General features: G+C 42.9%; 1 protein-coding gene across 1 annotated transcript in view; it reads left to right on the top strand.

Annotated features, from left to right (window-relative positions):
* LOC311256918 (uncharacterized protein) overlaps positions 1–22226 on the top strand; it is a gene marked incomplete at its 3' end in the record, with an annotated part of 151540 nt that overhangs the window by 22188 nt on the left and 107126 nt on the right. Inside the window, exon 2 of the mRNA XM_084352331.1 lies at positions 7924–8107. Coding sequence (XP_084208457.1) covers positions 7924–8107 — 184 coding nt within the window. The remainder of the gene's footprint in view (positions 1–7923; positions 8108–22226) is intronic.

Here is a 22226-nt window from a genome sequence, read left to right as displayed (position 1 = left end):
TTACACATGCATGTAAAGCACACTAGAGGTAACAAACTCTCCGACTTGAAGTACTCGGCTAACAAGCAGAAGTGAGAGGCTCTGACAAATTGGTGCGCGCTGATGAATTGGCGCGTGTGTACTTCGGCTAACAACACTTGGAGTAATGAGCAGGTTGCCCCTAAGGTAACCTCTGCATGTTGAGTCACGGAGATGGATGCCGCCTCGGAAAGGCTCACACATCTGGGTGCCAGTGTGTTTGCGAGTTTGGATGAAAGGACTTTATGTCGGAACGCATGGCCAGAATCCTCTCGAGGTCATCGCAAATGTCCCCGGACTTTTATGTGATCACTCCAGCGCCGGACTATTTGTGTGCCTCCATAAACACGGAGTAGAGCAGAAGAGCTCGTTCAGCGGCTTTTACTATTCTAGGGATGCTGTATGGAGACCGTTTGCTCATCTGCAAATGGCGTGCGAGATGCCAAGTCAGAAACATTAGTAGATGGTGTTGCTGATTTCAGGCACGATTTTATTTACTCTGAGCACGAAATTACACCACTCAAGCTGTTTGCGGTGCTAGAAAGCACCTGATTTTGTAACCTCCTGGCAGCACTTGGAGGTCTCCAAAACCATTGTGCCTAAAATACACATGCCAACGCCGCTGCTGCCTTTGTGACAAACCTATCATGCTTTACTTGCGATGGCTTTTACAGCTTCATGGAACAGGGCAGAGGAGAATACAAGCAGCGTCTGTCTAAGGGCCGTGCGTTCATTAAATGCAGCAGCTTGCCGGTTTATGCGATTCTTTATCAAAACAATGAATGCAGGCATATCCTTTTGTATTGGACAATGCTTGTTCACTCAAAATACACTCTCTCTCTATGCTGGCTCCCAAGTGAGACAAGACTTGCTCCGTGAATCAGCTTGTGCATCATCGTGCCCCCATTTAGCCTTCCCCATTGCTGAACGGAGGCTGTTACAAGCCCAGATTCTCACAACTTTGATAGCTGGGCAATGAGCTTAAATCACACACTTTTATGACCCAACTTCCTATAACCTGACACACTAGACTGAATAAGATGACATGCTTTATAATTGGAGGAATGCTGCACCCGATTCAGCTCTCGGCGTCAGTGTGTGTGCGGTTTAAGTTTTACAGTTGATGGAGTTATTAAAACACAAGCCAGTGGTGCCTTTAATGCATGCGGCTGTTTGTGCGGTGCGAGGCTGCTGTTGCAACACGACACGAGAGACTAAACACACTGATTCACAGTGTTGGCGCCGTCATGGTGGCATCTCCCCTTGACTGCTGGTTTATTCGAGCCGTAAAAAACACAGCACAACTGTTAAAAGTCAGAGGTTGTCATATTTAGAAAGTTACCTTGAAACAAAGGAACAGACAGGCTGTTTGAGCTGAGCCTGAAATATCCTGGGACACACAGTGAAGCCAAGCTGAGAGAGAAAGTTTTTGTTGTCGATACTGGCAAAATTGTACATGTACAATTACTGAGTCATGTGGAGAAAGGTTACACCTCCACACTGTCGTGCTGGGATCACAAGGCAGTTTTTCTTACGCGAGCACGTCGGCATTTACACACACGTATGAATTCTCTTTAATAAGGGCCTGATCTTCATCAAGACACACGGCATGGTGCTATTATCTGCACCCAGAGAGCCACGCGGGGCCCCAGTGGCTGATGGGATTAAGGAAGAAAGAGAATCATGGGATTAGTTGTGTGCCGGAGTCTGGAAGGCAACCATTTTGTTTACCTTTGTCTTTATTCTTTTATTCCATTTCCTCGATGTTGTGTTGTGACTCCCTGTCGGGGGGCGGGCGGAGAGTGATATCTTGTTTGGCTCCTGACAGCACCACTTGGAGAGGAAAATGAAAAGAGATGGTGATAACACAGAGACTCACGCATTCACACACACCTCCTGCCGGCCTGTCCACCCCACGCTGTTCATAGGGCAATTCAGGCCTGGCAATTTAGGGCCGAGTTAAAGTGGAGGAAAAAGCCTAAAATAGTGAGGCAAGGCGAAAGAGAGGGGGAGAGGAGGGGGGTGGGAGCAGACCTGGGGAGTGATTGGTGGAATGGTGAGGGACAGATGTAATTTTCAGACAACGGCAGGGAAGTGATGTAATTTTCTGGATGCAATTTGTGTGTGCAAGTGTTTGTGTGCGTGCCTGCGACTGTCTGCACGGTGTGCGATGTGGGCCGATGCAGATGCTAAAGTAGCACTCGGATAGAGGACTCATCAACCGAGAGAAACAAAACATATCATTTTGGCACTTAGATCTTTTCGGGTGACAGAAAAAAATGGATGTAAGTTTGCGCGATATAATGGCCACCTTCAAAGTGGAAGGGGAGTTTTCATTTTGTGCGAAGCTTAACTAGTTTGGTCACAAGCACATTTGTCTACAGACAATGTTAAATGAGCTTTCACTGTAAAACTGATGATTAAGTCACTAATGTATTCCTCCTTTTCTTCTTGCTTTTCATCTTAACAACCCAGTGATAAAACAACATGTACAGCAACTGTAATCTCCAGCAAATGCGATTTACAATTTGGGAAGGACACAATTGATATTGCTATCAATGTAAATTGTGACTTTTATTTTGTCTTCTCTGTTGGATTTGCCAAACTAATGTTGTGCCGGGACAACATAGTTTGATGCATTATGCTCCTGGCTGTCTTGGTAGACAATTAGTGTGACAGATGAATTAAAGAATATGAGGCCATTTTCTGCAGGAGATGGATCCCTCCTGCAGCATGCATCCATTTATGGGAGGCCTATTTTCATATCATAGCAAGGAGAAACATTAAAACTTTAGTGTTTGGTAATTGAATGGTTTAATGGCGGCACTCTCAAAGTGAACCAAGGACATCTTTGTTTTTCAGTTTGAACTTTGAATGCAAACTTTCGAATGCTATGACCCTGAACAAAGTGTCACCGTAAAGGATGAGGTCGGCATTGTTTTTCTTACTGTCAACAAATCCCAGGCTGAAAAGAAACCGAAGATGAATTGATTCTATACACACAGAGTGCATGTGAAGCCAAAGCCCTGATAGTTTGTTGCTGCACTGAGGTTCGTTTTGGGTTAGTTAGAAGTAGAGCAAAAAGGGTGTGTTAATACACAACTAAATGCAATATTCACCCCTATTTATACCCACCGTCATTGATTCTTTTTGGCCACTTGGGGGCAGCACAACAAGTGTGGAGACGTCATTGCCATATTATCACGCTATACGGTTGATGCGGCTCACGTCCTCGCCAACATCTTACTTTGTTAGACTATACTGTACTACAATGAACACGCACATGCAATTTCTGCCGCTACAGGTCTCGCAGTCAATCAATAATAAAAGACAGACTTTGTTGATGGTGTTGTCTTCATTATTTAACAACCACAACTGCCGATTAAAATCTGTATGAAAATCTATCAGAGCAATACAAACACTTGTAAACCATTCTGCAGCGGACTTCCTTCTTCACTCTCTGATGTATCATGTCTGCTACGTGTTTCGCTGTGTATGCCGCAGCAGCCATGTTGTTATGGAAACTGTGATTTTCTGTATGTCGTTTTTGGAAACGCCAATATATGTTGTGCTGGGAAATGCAGAGAATCGACCTATTCATTCGTTTATGTGTTAGGATGTGTTGGGTATTTCCCGTGTTTCCAGAGAAGTCATAGCATTTGATGGGATGAAGGGAACGTCACTGACCGGCAACCAGATGAAATTCACGTTTAGACATTTTAATGTAGAAATGTTACATATTATGCCATTGAGTCCAATATTCACTCTCCTTTTTGCTCCATTTTTAAATATCAGGCTCTTCAGCTTCTGAGAGCTCCACCATGTTCACCGGCTAGACGCTAACTTTGACTGTTGTGCTGTTAGCTGTTAAACCAAAACAACAAGGTTGTAGGTTTATTATTCAAAAACAAATTAAAGTGCAGCTTTAAGTAGCATTTACTGAAAGCTACAAAGCCTGCAGCTGTTTGAGGAAAACTGAAACTGCATATTGTGCCACAGACAGATGAGCATAGACAATTATTTGAAAGTGTCTATGTTATGTATTGTTGGTTTTGGTCTTTTCACAGGATTTGTTTGCAGGTATAAATTCACTCTGTGCAGTTAGGCCATTAGCATCACTACATTTTCAAATGTTTAAACCTTCAATCTCCCACTCGAGCCTCCCTTCCCTCTCGTCCACTCAGTTTAATCTCCAACCTTTAATTAAAATCAGGATTTAAGGTGAGTGTCACATTTAATTCCTTCCTCTATAACTGTGACTGATGGTGTTGAATTAATCTAGATAAGGCTGGTGATGTCATGTGGTCACCGCGAACGTGACTGGGCCGGCTCGCGTTGTTAAACTGTCCTCTTACCTCATCCTTCCCTCATTATGTCGACAGCAGGTCAGCTGTGGGGTCAGGGGGTGCTAGATTGAAAAGACAGATTCTGCTGGTTACACCTCCTGCTGGTCTGCGCATTAAATGGGCTTGATAAGCTTTATTGGGCTGTGTCATCATGCGACTGAGTGCTTGATTTAGTAAAGAGGTTACAGTGAAAGGCAGATATATTACCAAACCCCTCATAATCTGCCCAGATAATTGGGTAGTTTAAAATAAGACCCTATAACCAATCAGGGATGTGAACCAGTTTTTAAAGGTGTAAACACACAGGTCATGACCACGTGAAATCACAAAATCTATGCAGCCGAGCAGATTTTATTTGCGCATTCACCTGAAGATAAGACAACGTTTATTGGATCCTCCTGTGACCCCCTCGTCCTTGTGAATCTCAGCGGGACTGTAAGAGTCTTGATGGAAGGTTACCTCCTAGTATAAAACACTCAGCCTCTGCAACAACAACTTTATAGAACACCTGTGGGAGCGGGGTTTTATGAGCTCATCGGCTGCATGATTTTACATTTTGCAGTTGGCAAAGTGACATATGCTGCGGGGAAACAAACACAGAGTCCTCGAGACACCTGCACCCAAACCTCACGACCCGCATGCAGATGGCGGTCAACCATTCAGACATGTTGCCATGTCCATACTAAATTCTCTGACCTTAATTGTCCCGCTGCGGCGATACCACTAAGATTTTAAAAAGGACTGTGCGTTAAATGAGTCGTCGTAAACCACAGGGACAATTCTCGTGAAGAATAATCGATGATTCTGCATTAACCGCATATGCATCATAATCAAAGTCAAACGATGAGTCAACAACAGTTGTCCGAAGTGTTAATACTCAATTAGCACTCTTTTTTAAGAGCCTCCAATAACTAGGCCCATTTGCATGCATTTTGCATAACCAAGCTGGCAGAGGCTGACTAAAAAGAGCTGTAGTTATATATCTCCTTGCGGCAGAGCACATCGATTCTTCTGGGGGCAGTTGAAATTCTGCAGAAGCCCGGTTTTCATTTTCATAGCTGCATTTACATGCTGTCCCACTGTCGGCCCCTTTGAGTTATATCAGGGGGCTTTATCACCTGAAATAAAGCAGAGATAAATGTTGCTGAGAAAGTGTAAAAAGCACAGGCCCCTCAACAGCATCCATGTGTATTGTGCATGTACACGCAGGCGGGCATGTGTCCTCCTCAAAGTGCGTGTGTGTGTGTGTGTGTGTGTGTGTGTTATTTAATGCTCTAAATCTTCAGCCCGTGTATGTGTGTGTAAACTATGAGCATTCTGCAGACTCGGCTTCTCACGCCGTTCCTGCCGTTCTGCTGAGGATGCACTCTCAGCTCAGGGCTGCAGGAGGTCACTGTCTGACAGAGCACAGCACACACACATGCGCACACATACACATATAGCCACGTTTGTACCTTTCCTGACATTTGACACACATATGGATCCAGCTGCCACTAAAAAGAGTCCGTTCCCCCGGTGACATTTACCTGGGGTTAGCAGGAATCATTAGTTAAGGTCAGTTTTATAACTCCTGAATTGGGAGGGGGGGATGACAGAGATGACTCCACGTATACCACCTCAGTTGATACTGTATAGCCATCTGGGTGGGTACACTGAGCAGAAATGTCATCTGAAATAGATCTGGCACATTTTGATGAACACAGTGTGGAAAATACCACAGCTTTCATCCCCTAATGGAACCGTGCTTATGCTGAAATGTGAAAGCTGTTTTTCCATGTATTCCCTCCATTAAGGCCTGAGATTCTGTTTGTTTGCACCTATGGTGCCTCTGTTATCTTGTTTGTACTTAAACACTTTTCCCAGACTCGAGCTCCTTTATTTGGGGATGTTTTGGTGAACTTTGGAGCTCTCCTGAGAGGCTGACTCAACTCCCTCTGAAAACCCAGCTCAGGAGAAAAACAGGGGGGGAAAAAATCAAAGCGCTGTGCTCAGAAATATATGGTAAATACAAACGCAATTGTGTTTGTGTTGTTGTCTATACGTTTGCAGCTGAGAAGTAATGAGTACCAGTGGGGGGATTCAGGAGAGGCTGACGCACAGAGGCCTTTATGAATAATTATTTTTCATTCTATATTCCTAATAGATAGGAAAAAAAATCGCTTAATATTCCCTCTTTACTTTTTTCTTTCTACACAAGCTTCATTTCTCACAATACACCTACATACAGTAGAACATCCACTGACTTGGGATTCTGTGAAGTTTGCTATGGTGCATAGTAATGAGGAAATCTACGGACAAAAGGAAACCTTCACAGCTCATGGATGCAAATGGATTCATTAGAAAGCAATCTCATTGGCTCACTTAGAATGAGTTGACAGGAAGGGACAGAAATATTCTGATCATGTACCACTGGCGTAAGTTAGTTCTTTCTCTCTCTCCCTCTGATCTCTCTCAATGGTCCACTTCTCAACTGACTGGACTGGAGTGTCCGTGCAGACTCATAAGTGGTTAAAAACTGAGCACTGCAGAGGATCACCACTCATTTAATGACACGCCATGAAAAAAACACCAGGACATACAGTAATGCAATATCACAGCGGAATCCAATTTAATCATACCTTGGGGGTAATTGATGGAGTGGGCAGTGAAACAACGACAAATAAAATCCAATAAAGAAAATAAAAGTGACATTTTGAAGGTACAGTGATGATAAACTATATTCTTAACAGCCTGCCGGAAAACACACTTTCTTGACACGCATATACACGGATATCTGCACTGTCAAAGGTGCAATATGTAGGAATTTTAATTTAAAGGTGCAGTATGTACAAATTGGCCACCTGTCGAATTCATACTCCACACAACTAGGGGGCAGCGTATCAACTTAGAAATCGCTAGCTGCTGCTAACTCCAGCTGTTGTTAGTTAGATAACTCAGTTAGCAGCGCAGCTAGCGTTCTGGACAGTTGCTGTCAGTGTTTACACCACCAGCACACCAGAGGTACAGTAGGAGGGGGTCTTCAGGCACGGATCACGGGGGACCCAGTGAGGAATGCTAGTGGGGATAAGCGCCATATAACATAATGTCAATTACACCATCATAATGTTATTCCTTCACATTGCACTGATAATTTTAGTAGAAATCCTTTATTTTATTTTTTTTACATTTTCAATTTGAATTTTTACATGTTACACCTTTTGAACATAAAAAATAACCATAATTGCTTTGTAAAGATATCTATTGAAGTTAGCATGCTAGCCCCTAGCCACCTTGTACCTTAAAGATTTGACAGTCTGATAGCAAACAACACCAACACTCACCACCAACACCAAACCAGATGCTCAGAAGTCCTGGCAAAGTCTGCTAACATGACTGCTAACTGCACGGTTTAATGGGCTTACTAGCTAATGGCAGCTGCAGTTAGCATTTACTCTGGTGGTATTCTGCCTCCTATTTGCTTGGTCTATGAATTTGACCGGTGACTAACAGTAAGTTAACAGTATGCAGCCGAGATGAAACTTTGTCATACTCACAAACATATTTCTTTCTGACCCAGCAGTGGCGGGACAGAGTCAGAGAGCAGAAGACACTGTTCGCTTGCCAAGCTGTGCAGAGCTGAGCAGAGTGTGGGACCTTTGCCAAGCCACACAGGACAGGACAGGACAGGACAGGACTGGATTCACTTGTCTTGTCGCTGTTACGCCACATGTGTTGTTTAGGGAAGGCGGATCAGAAACAGGCAGGTAGGAGGCTGGCTTGCATGCTTTAGGCTGTGTACAGAGGCTTCCTCTTCTTCTTCTTCTGTACTCAGCAGTTCCCAAGGCTTGTGGAAACAATCTTTGTTCCAGTCCAGCACAAAAGAGATTTCTGTCAGCACAATTCTCTGTTGTGTCGGGTCTGAAATAGCCTTTCGATGTACAGTATACACACACATTGTGGAACTCTATTGTCTATCATGCTACCATGTAGTGTACATTGGTTGATCATTTCATTGTAAGTGTACACACAGAGTGATGCAAAGATGTGTTCAAGAGAATGAGAGCGCTTTCTCAATCGAGAAACAAGCAGTAAGAGTCAGGGATTCCTGCTCTTTGGACAGAGAAGAAACATTAGTCAGAGCTTAGGGAGGTGATGGAGAGGATGATTGAGGAATTTAAGAGATTTCTCAGCATGTACCTGTCTGAGTTCTCCTTGTGGTGAGTGGAATAAAACACTATTCAAAACGGTAAATTTAAATGATTTGATAATTATATGGTTAGACTCCTAATTAAAGTAACAAATACTGAATACTAATGTCAAATTTTAACTTCACATTGTGGTGAACATTAAATGTTGTAATATTATGCCCACAGCTATTTTCAATATGTAGTTAGGTAGAGTAAAACACTGTTGCCCGACAGTTTTCTTTCTAAGGAGGTATTAATTTATTGTTATGCATCAACATTATGCCAGTAAGCGAGGCTGTTACACTTATGAGGCTTGCCTGAAGACAAAAATGCAGCAGTGGATGTACAGCACAAGTTAATAAACATGCAGAGATTGAACGTTATCCCCCAGGCTTTATGTTACTTAGTTATGCTTCCTGTGACACCCACTAATACACGACCTATATAATTCACAACTCTAAAAATAAGGGACTGGCACTTATTAGAAAGTTAAAGCTTGAATAAACAAGACAAAGTGTGTTCAGACTGAAACAGAATGGCATTAGGGCCTTGAGTCATTCACATAAATGTTTGTGCCGCCTTCAGTTATCAGTTTTATTAGGTTTAAATGGGGTTGATGGTACAGTGAAACTCATCGTCTGTGATGGCACCCTGGATGTTGTCTCGTGTTGTCAGCTTGGTTGAACATACATAAGTAAACACGAACAACAGGAGGGGGCTGACAACACAGCCAATGATGATTCTAACCACCTGTGGCTCGCCTGTCAGAAAGTCAAATATCCAGCTGCAAATGGATTAAACAGGAGGTCGCTGGTTTCTTAGGGAATCATTTAATAGTGGTTGCCCTCAAGAATGTGGGGACCATGGACTGAGCCACTGAGAGGTTCCTCTGTAAGTTCATCAGCACAGTAGTGTCCGGCCAAGGGGCCATTTGTGCGTTGAACCTTTTGAAGGAACGTCTCACAATTCTAGGATAAGTCCCTGTCAACTCCACATGAGTCTGGGGTGAGAAATGTAGATGGCTACTTTGTCCAGGTCGTCCCTCTTAGCATCCTTGATGGACTTCTGGAGGATATATCTACCTGCTTTGTAGGCATTTGGGTCCCCTTAGTTAAGATGGTGGTCCAAGTGTAGCCTAGTGTGCGTATAAAGCCGATGACAGTCTGTGTATTCATAGACATTGCCATCAGCTGCATCCTCCACATAGTCCACAGCCATGAAAGCAGTTCTGTGTGGTGGAAAATGGGCCAGTGATGCTTTGAGCTAAATGCTTAAAGGTTTTTTATGCTAACATGCTCACAGTGCCAATACTAACATGTTGACTTTAAGCAGGTATAAAGTCACAATCATGTTCATCACATCTTAGTCTTGTTAGCATGCTAACATTTGCTAAATAGTACTAAACAGTAAAGCTGTACTGACGAGGCTGATGGGAATGCCATTTGTCTTGCAGGTATTTGGTCATAAACTAGAGTCGGCCTATAGGACAAATTAAGCTTTTGACCTGATGGTGGCGCTACACATCTTCTTGAAATACAATTTTGTTTGGTATGGCTGTCTCTGTCTCTATATTTCTATGCTCTATAGAGATTTATTCACAAGGCATTGTCTAAAATGAACATCATCCTACAGCACACACTGTGAGAGCAAAGAGCTATCTGCATCATAAACACACAGGTACATCTAGGATCCAAGACACTGTGGACATAAACTTTGGAAAAACAAGTGGATTTCTAAAATTGAGCCAAATAAAATGAAGCAATTGAGAGGTTATTGTGAGGACGCTGGTGAATTCAGAGCATTTGTTGCTCGTAGTGGTTTATGTCAACTGTTTTGTACAGATATCCCTTGCAAGTGGCTCGTCCAGGGGAGTCTTCATATTTTATTCACAACAAGACAACACTGGCTGATCTTGTTTCTCGTTTTCTCAGAGAAGTGTAAGAAATAAATATTTTGCAAAAAGGAAATCTGGAGAGCTGAAGTGTCTGCATGCATTTATCAAGTTCGTCAAACTTGCCACACCGCTCCACATGGGGAGTTTCCTTGGTGTTCTCACTGAGCTGCAATGTCACCCTGATAAATTAATTGTCTGCATTTCTCATGCAGAGACAGGGAGAAAGAGAGAGACTGGGATGAGTATAGTGAACAGTAGGGGACAGTAATTGAATCCAAGTTATTGATTTAGCCGGAGTATCACTACAGGAGACCTACGGCCAAGATAAGTTGTCTCTAAAACTCTGATTAGCATTTACTGCGCTAATAGCAGTCTAATTATGTTTTTGTTTCTCTAGCGTTCTCTCTGTTTTCATTCCCTCTTCTCTTTCCTTTCCACTTCCCTCTCACATGACTTCTTTCCTTCAACATAATGCACTGTAAGTCCTCATCCTTGTCTATTCCTCCACCTCCCACCTCACGTTTTCCCTCTGCCCTTTATCTTGCTGCCCTCAGCCGAAGCCAGCACCCCACAGAACCTTTCTGCTCTCCCACCCCGTGCGTCTAATTCCCTTGGAACTGCGGAGGACATATATATGCTTGCGAGGCTGCACACTTCTACTGGCAGCAATAAAGTCATGTTTCTCTCCCTGGGCCTGAAGCCAAAGGCCAGCGCCGGTGTTTTACAACGAACCGCCATTGAAGCATGGGTGGAACTGCAGCGATGGCACTTTCCCACCCCAGTCCCTGGCCTCCCCACCACTCCCCTCCAGCCCCTGAGCCCCTGGGGATCTGCGAAGATAAGGATTGAACATCTCCGGATGCCACTTTGCATAAATGTTTAATAGCAGGGAAAACATTAGCATCAGTAATTAAAGCAGTAATTTAAGCCCAGACGCCATCAACAGGCAACTACTTCCACGCTGGAATAACACCACTGAAACACAGTAATTAGCTTTGCTTTGATTGGACGGGATACTGGGTTAAGAGAGAGTGTGTATGTGTGTGTGTGTGTGTGTGTGTGTGTGTGTGTGTGTGTGTGTGTGTGTGTGTGTGAGCACTTTTGCACATCTGCATGCACGTTACAAACGAGGACATACTTTTTGTGTTTGCCTACCTTCCGTCCAGGAGAGAGTTCTGCAAATAGCTTGTGCTTGCACCTGATTCACGATTGATCTGCTGCTCCCCGCATGGCTGTGCTCGAGATTGATTGCGTGTGAATGTGTGTACACACCCCCAGTGCGTGCATGTGTGCTGAATGGCATTTGACATTGGTTTGGACAGTGTTTAACATTGGCCCGAGGAGGTCAAATATTGTCTAGGACTTCCCTAAGGAAACTGATGTTGTCCTATGTCATCATCCATGTCCAGTGAGCCTCTCCCCTCCTTCTAATTCCCCCTAAACTCTAGACTCTAACCTTTCTATCAGTCTTGGACCTCTGGGATGGTACCCTGCATTCTTTTTCATTAAAGTGCTATGATAGCAATATGGCTGTGAGGGGGGATGATATGTTTTGCTTTTTTCCACTGGCATCAAAAATCGTTAGGAGTGCAAGGAGGTCAGCCTGGCTCGTATCTGGCTTTTAATGGGTCCTTAAAGCTAGGCCCCAGGGATGGGTGTACAGACACACACACACACGCACGCACACACACACACACACACACACAAAAGCACACACACAAAAGCACACAAACTGCAGGGTGTCTGAAACCAAGCCAAGACCTTGCTCTCATCTCCCCTCTCTCTTTATTTCACTCTTTTTTTCTCATTCTCTCCCATTCTCTAGCCAAATAGCTGCAGCCTTTGATGTATTGCAAAGGACTATTGCCGGAGCATCAGCGCTATTCTATGATTCTAACTCATCCTTGGCTCTAGTTGAATCTGCACTCATGATTGTTTCTCTCCCTATTCCATTCCATCTTTTTCTTGTCAGTCCAAAGCGTGCATCGGTGCCACTCACGGTGTATTTCTATCAGGCTGCTGTCAGATATTCTTATTCATGTATCAACGCGGTCAAACCCATGACCTTTGACCTTTTATACTGGGAGCACTTTTCACTTGTGGCGGCGTCCCGCTGCGCCTTCTCAGTATGCTGATAGAGTTTCTGCGCAGTTTAATTAAGCGTATTGAGTTTGCATCAGCAGTGGGGTGTTATATGGCCAGCTGGATACGCACACACTCGCGTAAACTCGGGCGCAAGCTCCCAAACACACACTCGCGCGCTGCCATGCACACGCCTATCCATCCCAGCTGACAGCTTGTTAATTGCCAGGGGGTTAACTGGAAGTGGTGGTGTAATTGCATCAGAGTTTTAATTTACCCAGGCCTCTTATTTATTTACCTAGCTGTAGATTTTAAAGCAGCATTAATCGTCTGGGTGCGCCAGGACAAAGTGCAGATCGACAGGCTGGATGTCAGTCCAGACTCGGTCCAGACAAACCTGTGGATCATTCAGCTACACTTTGCAAGAGGAAATCACCTGCATTGTGATGAAATCTAATAGAGCGCTGCATACATTTGAGGCAGAATATTTAAAGCTTATTGAAAAAGAAGATAATAATTGAGTCACTGCGATGTTCTTTAAGGCTTCAGGGTCTTTTCTTCCTGAACTGCTAGTGTGTTTTATAATCTATGGCAGTGATGAATGAGCCTCTGCATAGCTGTCTTATTATCAATGCTTTGTGCTGCTATACTATTCTGAAAAATACTGAATATTGCGTCTTATGAGGCCTTGATGCTTGAATGCGTGGCATTTTATGACTGCATTGACTTTTTTCCCCCTCCTGTTTCGTTTTTTTTTCACTTCTGACCTCGGGGAAACAGCAAAGCAGGAAGGCCTTGGTAATCAAATTTATTTGACAGAGAAGCAACTTAAAAGCTCTGCTGCAGACTTGCCTTTAGTTCAAGGCTTTGAGAAAAGAAGAGGGGCAGACACTCGAACACCTACAAAACACAGTATAGAAAAATGTCATCTCCTTGATCTATCTGACCATGTTGGCTTTGAAAAATGACTATTTTAATTGGAAATTATGAAATCTGTTTGAGTTAGGACTTCTTTTTGATGTTGAAAGGTTTCTCTGTATTTCTCTGTGTGCGTGAGAGAGAGAGGATATCTATACTGTGTGTGTGTGTGTGTGTGTGTGTCAGATCTATGTGTTTGCTCACATTGTACATCAGAATGACATCGGGTGAGGAATGTTGGGAAAGAGGATATATTCCCAGAAGCAATCCAAATCTGCAGCTTGATGCCTTCTGCCTTTATCTAACCAACCCCCTACGATACGCTAACACACACACACACACGCGCACACACACACTCCGATGAGACCATCCATCCATCTCCCTGACATGATTGTTCCTCTCTTGTTACTTTATGTTCTAATCCATCAGTTATGAGTAAAACGGCAATTACACCCGGCCATCGATGCAGCCAGCAGACAGAGTCAGAATTATGGCATGGTGCATTACTGCAAATTGCTATTAAAGTTCCTTTTTTTGCTCTGAAGCATGGGGAGCAAGTGGAGAGTAATGGACACTCATATTAAGGCACATCATTAGGATAGATTTAGTCATCCCACGGTTTTAATTGCAGCCTGCAAATTTTCCATACATGCAAGAGTATCCTGCAGAGTTTGAGTTGTGGGTTTCCTACTGCTGCCCACTTTGCCCCCGAAGTCAGAGTTCTCAATTTGTCTTAACCGACTGTGCTGCTTCTGCCTAATTTCATCTCTACTTTCTCTTTTTTTCCTCATTATTTTAACCACATATTTTCTTGTGAAGTTATTTGCAGTCAGCCAACAGCAGCTGGGATGCATCGCTGCCAATTTACAAGCGGACTGTTGGTGAACTCATCTGGACTAATGCACGCTCGAAGGTGTAACTGCAACATGAAATATTGCTCTACCTCTTGATATATCAGAGTGATACATGAAACTCTGCGAGAACAGTCCTGAATCCAATTACTTAATGAGCAACAGAGTAACCTACCAGCATCGCGCATGGCCGGGAAACGACAGCGTATGGTAAAAGAAAAAAAAAAAAGGAGCAGAGTGATAGAGGATAGATGTAGAGAAAGGTGAAGCGATGAGCAGTGTCCTATAAGCCAGTGCTCGAGGAGATGGATGGTGCGTGTGTGGGTGGAGTTGTCCTTGGTGTGGTGCTGATTGTGTATGAGGTGGTGCTCAGCAGGACAGATGGTGCTAGTGGGCAGATGAGTGAATAATGATGTTTCACCACAGTGCGGTAATTACCTGCTCCGAGGCCCGCACCGCCGCATGCATGCGTGCGTACGGATGCTTGCAAACACACAGTGGTGATGCATGCCCCCATGAAGGTTCACATACATACACAGTTTATCCATATAGGCACATAAATACTGACATAAACAATACTGACAGCGCCGTTCTTCCAACATCAGGATTGATCGAGAGACATATCTGATGCAACACTGTATGATGCACTTAGTGATGTGAAGTGTGTGAGAGATGTAAGCACACATTTTAAATCTATGCACCTGCATGCAAAGCCACTTCACTGAAATACCAATGTATATACACGAGGTGATTTTATACCTACTTAATGGATCCCATGGTTGGAATTTGGTGCGTGAAGAAATGATCTGTAATGCGAGCATGTAAACACACTCTTTAAACCCTCAGGGCCTGCACAACATTATCCAAACCGACAGTAAACAGCAAAACCACTTGACCTGAATCTGAGTTTGGCTCTATGGGTTTTTATAATACAGTGAATTCAGTTTCAGTGGGATTAATGCCGTTCTGATCAAAAATCTATATCTACTGATTGGGGTGTTTAGGGATGAGCGAGTGCATCATTATCTGTATCTGTTCAACCAACTAAAAATCTTTATCTGTACTCAAACCGGGCGTGGCTTAAACCAGAGATGGGTGGTGGTTCAACTAGATGTGGGTGGGACTAACCGGAAGTTTTAATGTCTTATTTGTAAGAAAGTTGATTTTTGAGCCTCATTCTCAACTCGTCAAATACTGACGCTTTGTAGGGATTGTAGGTCGGAATTTGACGAGTTGGGAATGAAACTGAAAAAAATCAACTTTCTTACAAATAGGATCTTTAAGCTTGAAATTAATATGGGTTGATCAGAAGTTGCTATATTTATATACCAAACTATTTGCAGAACAAGTTTTTTTTCTTTTTTCGTTTAATAAATTCAAATAAATAAGCTTCAGTCAACTTCAGTCAACTTGATGATACTCACACTCGTCAAAAGTACATTATCTGTAATGGATACTTGTTTCAACAGAGTACTCGCTCAACTCATTTAGGTCGGGGAATTGGATTTCACAGAGGGAGAAAAACAAATGATCTGATGGGAAATGAATGAAATGAAATGATTTCTGATGGGAAGCCAGCGAGGGATCATGTCCTTATTACTGCCCCTAGTGAATCCTACTGGTTGGTTTTGGTGAATGGCAAAATGATTTACAAATCATGCTCAATACACTGAGACATTATTGCATCAACTAAAGTTATTAGTACAGGAGTGTGTGTGTTCATGGGTCTGTGCTCTTTGCATTTAAGTCACATATAATACAGTCCAGTTGCTAGAATGAAATGTTGCCAGTTATCGTTTCAGATGACACGCGTATTAGCTTTCTTTCACGCCCAGAGGTGGAGGGGATGGCGGTAGAGTTAAATCTAGGTGACAAAGCTGCTAAGCCAGTGACCACAGTTCAAGTCTGTGTTTCAACATTTATTTAAGTGTGAAACCACTGGATATTTTTAGACAGACCTCTGGAGAATGTCCAGCCGGGTTTCCAACGAGACATTGTGACATGTCCAGCCTCCTTTGTGGCAACAAAAACAAGGTATTTTAAGACAAAACGTGACGTCATCCTAACCTTAACCAAGTGGTTTTGTTCCTAAACCTTACCTGAGCAGTAGCACAGCATTGTTACAACATAAAATAGAAACTCGAAGCTATAAAAACATAAAGTTGCAACATATTCGTCATCACTGAAAATGTGTCCAAATAGCAACTGTGTGTGAATTCTACAACAGGATTACAATCTTAGTTCTCTCAACAGCTCAGTTCACACAGTACTGACATATAAACAACAATTACTCGAGACATAGATTTTTGCTTTTTCAAAGCTGCTAATCAATATTTTAAATAATCAAATAACGATGTGTGTTAAAGTCCCTCATAGTGACACATCCACAGATGACTATCAACACCAACAACATCTCTGCAGGTCCCCTCGGCATATGGGCCATTTCAAGTTCCAATGCATCGTCGTTTCAGTTTAATGGCCCCCCAACTTTACTATTTCAATTTACTTTCACTACTCTCATCAGCGTCATTTCCATCTACAGCGGGCAGCTGTTTTCAGTGAAAAAGCTGTTATAAATCCACTGTACACTACCTGCTCAGCAGCCGACAGATCATGTTAGTGACGAGCTTGTGAACACAGCGGAGCATTTAGCAGCTAAAGAGCCTGATATTTCCCGAGTGAATATTACATTTATCAGATGGCCAAGCACATGACTTCGAATGACGGCTAGCGTTGCTCCATCTCTGCTGGATATGTTAAGAACTTTTTGCAAACAAGACAAGGAGATGGCAGTCCAGTCTACGGCCAGACAACAAACACACTTTTTTTGACTGCTGGACTCACTTTCAGATAGCCAGTCTTGCCGCACTCTTCTCTACCCAGCGCTTTGTCCTGGCTACGGATCAGCGAGGATTTGATTTTATCCAGAATAAGTTTGATTTGACTTTATTTATTTATTTACTTGTTTACTTGCTTACTTACTGGGGCACAGTAAAGTACTGCCCCAATAAACGAGGTCTAACAGCACCCCCGGCAAAGACGCACATACAGGAAGGGAGGGATATTTCTCTAAATGATTAATGCTCGACCGTCTAAACTTCACACAAATGTTTTCAAGAGCTAGCAAAGTGTGTCAGTCCATCGCAGGTCACGCAGAATAACAACAACATCCTGAGAAGCTGGCAAACTGCAACATGCCAGGCAGCAGGCACTCTGTCTGTAAAACAAAGTCTTCTGAAACACGCTCATATTCAAACTGTCAGTTTGTTTACCCTGGTGTGTAGCCAGCACTTATGGCTGCTTGGAGCTGCTTTATATTTTATTTGTTTGCATTTTCTCTCCGGAACCTCAACGTCCTGCCGGCTCATTTCCATAGAGTTAGAGTTACTGGTGTGGCTTGACGTGCTGGGGATGTGTGAGTGGTGTACTCCTTTGACATGTAAATACCGTAAATAAAATATTTCGTGGCTGTGATATGGCACACTGGCGCGTAATGAGAAGAGGTCATTAAAAGTTTAGTTTGAGTTTCATTTTCCTCTCGCATGTGTTTTTTCTTTTTTTATGATCAAGGCTTAAAGGGTAGTGAACAAAGAAAACGCGCTCAAACACACATTACCAGACACCCGCTGACTGACTTTTATGGTTGATAAAATATTTAAGGTAGTTGCTGCAGCGCTGACGATTCCCAAGTGCTATTATGTGGAATTTTTAATAAATCTCTCGGTTGCGCTGGATTTAGCAGCCCCCCTCTTTATCCAATCCTGCATGGACTGTGTCTTATTCACATGTTATTCAAGTGTTCAAGTTGGCCACGTTCAGTTGTTCAGTTTTAGTATCTCTACCCTTTGAAGAGAAGTCTGTTTCTAAGTTGACAGAAAAAAGTTTGAATAGTGTTTATGCAATGCTGTGAAGCATGTTTAAATCGTTTGTGTCCAAGACTTAAACCTGGTGATTTGGAAGTAAATTCTTATACCTTTGTTGACATTCAGGTAGAGCTGAGGATGCTTATTTATGTATTTGCACAAAACTAAAAGTTAGTAATCATGATTCATATTAACAATGGATCCAGTGACTGTGTAAATAGAATGAAGGGTGTAGCTCGTAAACTGTTATAAAGTTATTACCTGTGGGTCCCCTGGAGAGTTTAAGCATCTTTTAGCTCGCTGTTTTATTTACTAATTTATTTTTTGGCCCCCAATACCTACGGTTTTGATTACGTCTCCACATCAACCTCATTTCTAGCAGGCAGTCATTTTCGATGAAAAAGTTCTCAAAAGCCCAAAGCACGGTACCTGCTGTGCTGATAGGTTTGCCAGATTGGTTTGTGATGTTTTCCAGCCCAGTAGTTGCCCAAAATCCACCCAAGTCTTATATATAATCAACAATACAAATGAATTTGTAAGCTTAGCAACTGTGGTTCTCCTAATTTTTCAACACAACATAATGTCAAACAACAAAAGAAGGTTATATCGTAGCTACAATGCCCATATAAAACTATATTCCATGTTGAGGGAGCCAAAGTAACAAAAATATATATTTTATCTGAATTTGTAAACTGCAACAGTCCTTGATTGTAGCTTAAAGTCCTCACACATACACAGACCTGCACATACATAAAGGTGGAGCGAATGACAGAGAGACAGAGGAGTTATCGTAATGTTGCGAGCGTAGAGGTTTCTGTTACAATGAAAATACAGATGCGCAAAAACACTTCAGCTCGTGTGTTTTGTAGTTGCGGCTGGTTGGTAATGATGCTAACTCATGTCTCCTCTCAGCAGAATAACTGAAAATGATGTCATATCAAAGTTCTGCTGAATGACTTGATTGGTTCAAATAACTAATGTATAGAGTTTATGAATGTGTTTTTATCTATTGTAATTTTCTATGTACTTAAAAACCTGCCCAACTCATAGTAAACCATCCCACATTCTGGTCATTATACTCCAATCCATCTGGCAACACTGCCTGCTGAGTACAAAAAGGCAGCCACACAATGTTATTACCTAGCAGGAACACAGTGGAGCATTTAGCAGCTAAAGACCAGGTTCCTCCAAGGAGCATAAACAAAGAAGGAAGGGTACTTACTTGACCAAATCTTGCTTTGGTGCCAGACTGTGGTGTCGGCTGTGTCATCCTAAGTCTATGGTAGATGCATAGAGAAACACACTAAAACCCAAAGTATGACTTCTGATGAAGAAATGCCTTCAGCAAATGAAAGAACACAATTCAGACAGAAGGTTAACAACTGATTTTTATTATTGGCATGTTGTTCATCCCTCCATTTCGATAGGGAAAGGCTCCTGTTCACAGTGCAGTCTCAACAGCGATATTTGGTTGGACCTGCCCTGTTTGGTCACAATATTATCAGCCTTGTCAATCATTTGGAAAAAGAATTAGTGGTTAACCTTCTGTCTGAAGTTTGTTCTTTCCTTTTCTGGAGTCATTTCTTCATCAGAAGTCGTATGACATAGATATGCTGGGTTTTAGTATTTTAGTGTTTCTCCATAGACTTCAATACAACTGACACCACAGTCTGGCACCAAAGCAAGATTTGGTGTAGGAAGTACCCTTCCTTCTTTTTGTATGTTCCTTGATTGCTTCCAGGAAATGGTGGGGACCCAAAACAGCACAGGAGGGAGAGTGAATATTTGACTTCCATTATCCATGTGGCCAGAAACATGAATCCAAATAATTTCTAATGTTGCTCAGGATCTGCGTGCTGTGTTAATAGGCATGTATTAACCACCAGGTTGCAACAGCAACATTTAAAGATGATTATATGTTAGTGCTGTTGCACTGCCCCCAAAAGGGCAAAAAAACAATGAGTCCAAATGAATTACTTTTCCTTTTTTTTTGTATCAAGCAAGAACAATGTTTTTCTGTTAAAAAAACAACAGTGAATCCTCTGTCTTGTCCTTGTCCTTAAATATGGTGAGTGCAACATCTCTCATCCTTTAAAGCCAGCAGATCCCAGGAGTGGTTACTCTTAGATACTCCACACATCAATTAGGAGCTGGTTTCCAGAGCTGTGCAGCACACTCACTGAGTAAAAGCTCACATCTGCAGTGTGGATGCGAGGCAGTGCATCACTTGCAGGTCACCAGTTTGCTATTCCACATTCTGCAGCTGTCGTCCCCTGGTCCAGACAGCGAGCACTTCATCAAAATCAGCTGCTGGAAAGTCACACAAATTACCCACAGGAACCTACTACAGAGCCTGAAATAGCAATCAATTTCACTGCTATCACAGCTGATGTCATATGCGGTAAACACTGCTGTGCATAGCTTATGCTAATGACTGAGACGGGGAGGAGGGAGCAGGAGAGAGATGCTCCTTAGATGATAACATCCTTTATTACGATTGGTTAAGTGATGAGTACTGGGGGAAGATGCCAAATAAATTTGCCCTTGGGACGCAATAGTAGATTCTTAACAGCTGATCAATTGTAATATTGCTCAATATGACTGCCTACAGATCATAGGATTGGGGTTTTCTGTTGCAATGCATAGAAAAAGACCTCCGGGAGCTTTTCTCCAAAACATCTTAAAGACAACAGAGGGGATCATGTTAACACTTTAATACGCCTTTGTAGATTTATAACACTGGCTGTTAGTGCCATCCTGCTTTTATACATGCAATGCGCATCCCAAGAAAAGCCTTTTTTGTTTTTTTCAATCTCTCATCATTATGATTAAATAGTACTGCAATCTCACATCATTAACGAGGTCTCTCACTTTCACAGCTCTTTACAAGTTTGTTGGCGGCAGCGATTCTAAACAGGATTTTCAATCTACGCCACTTCGGGCTCAGCATATGAAAAGAGGGAGGGTAAAATTCAATTCAGACGCTGTTTCTCTCGCAAGATTTTTTGGAAATGAGAAAATGAAATCGGCTGTCAGGATGTTTGTGATTAGGCTTAAATGGGGATGAAACAATGTGCAACTCTGAGCCCGCAGAGGCAATGACCTGTCAACAAGCTGGGCTGCAGAGCACAACTAGAGCCTCCTCTGATCCTCCTCCACCTCCCTCCCTGTCTCCTCTCGCTCTCAGGGGGGGATGTATCCTCATCTCAAAGGCCACTGCGTCACTCACTCGACACATGCTATTTTCAGGAGGAAGAAAACTTGCAAGTTTGTTCCTCCCTCTGATTTCCGTCTCTTTTCATCTTCACGCTCGCATCCCCCCGTGGGCTATGAAGTGTTGGTGGACTTGTTGCAGATATATAGCATACTCTCTCGTCAACACAACAGAACCGACTTATATCTTCGAGGAGCATCACAGAAAGCTCCCTGGAAGATACCTCAAGGCAGAGCGACTCTGTAGCTGCTGAGCTGTTGAGAGCTGCTCGAGTGAAGTGGTGTGTCAGATAAAAGTGACTGTACCACCTGCGTTTAAGGCGAACACGGCACCATGCGACGATCCACTCTTGTCAGTATTGTTATTCGTAACTGTGTGTGAATTCAGAAAATTGTCTTCAATCAGAAACACAATAATTTGCTGCAGATGTGAGGGACGGATGAATAATAGCTGTAAGTGTATTGATTTCTTTTGCAGCTACCTCTTTTGTTAATGTGTCAAACTCATAACTTCAAGCTGCTTCCGCTGGCTTACTTGTCTTTTTTAATTTGTCAAAAGCCTACAGTACCCTTTTTGCTTCGAAACAAACACGCATGAAGAAGGACGCACACACTAACAGGTGGGACGTGTGGGAAAATAGAAAATGGAGGGATGCTGTTAAAGTGAAGAAGAGGTGTGTGTGTCCGTGCCTCTACCTGGACTGATCTGTAACTAAAGTGGCAGGTCTGATCTTGTAAAGGTCATCCATGACATCAGGACTCGGCTGCTTTAGGCTTGATGCGTATTGGTGGTGATAGCTGCACCACTGGTGAAAACTCTGTCCTCTCGCTCCCCGCCTCTCTTTTCTTTTCTTTCCCTCTCGCACGCACAAACA

The sequence above is a fragment of the Pagrus pagrus genome, assembly GCF_965226575.1.
Source record: "Pagrus pagrus genome assembly, chromosome: 5".
Lineage (NCBI taxonomy): Eukaryota > Metazoa > Chordata > Actinopteri > Spariformes > Sparidae > Pagrus > Pagrus pagrus.
Note: the sequence above shows the minus strand (reverse complement) of the source record. Positions and strands in the feature narration are given on the sequence as shown.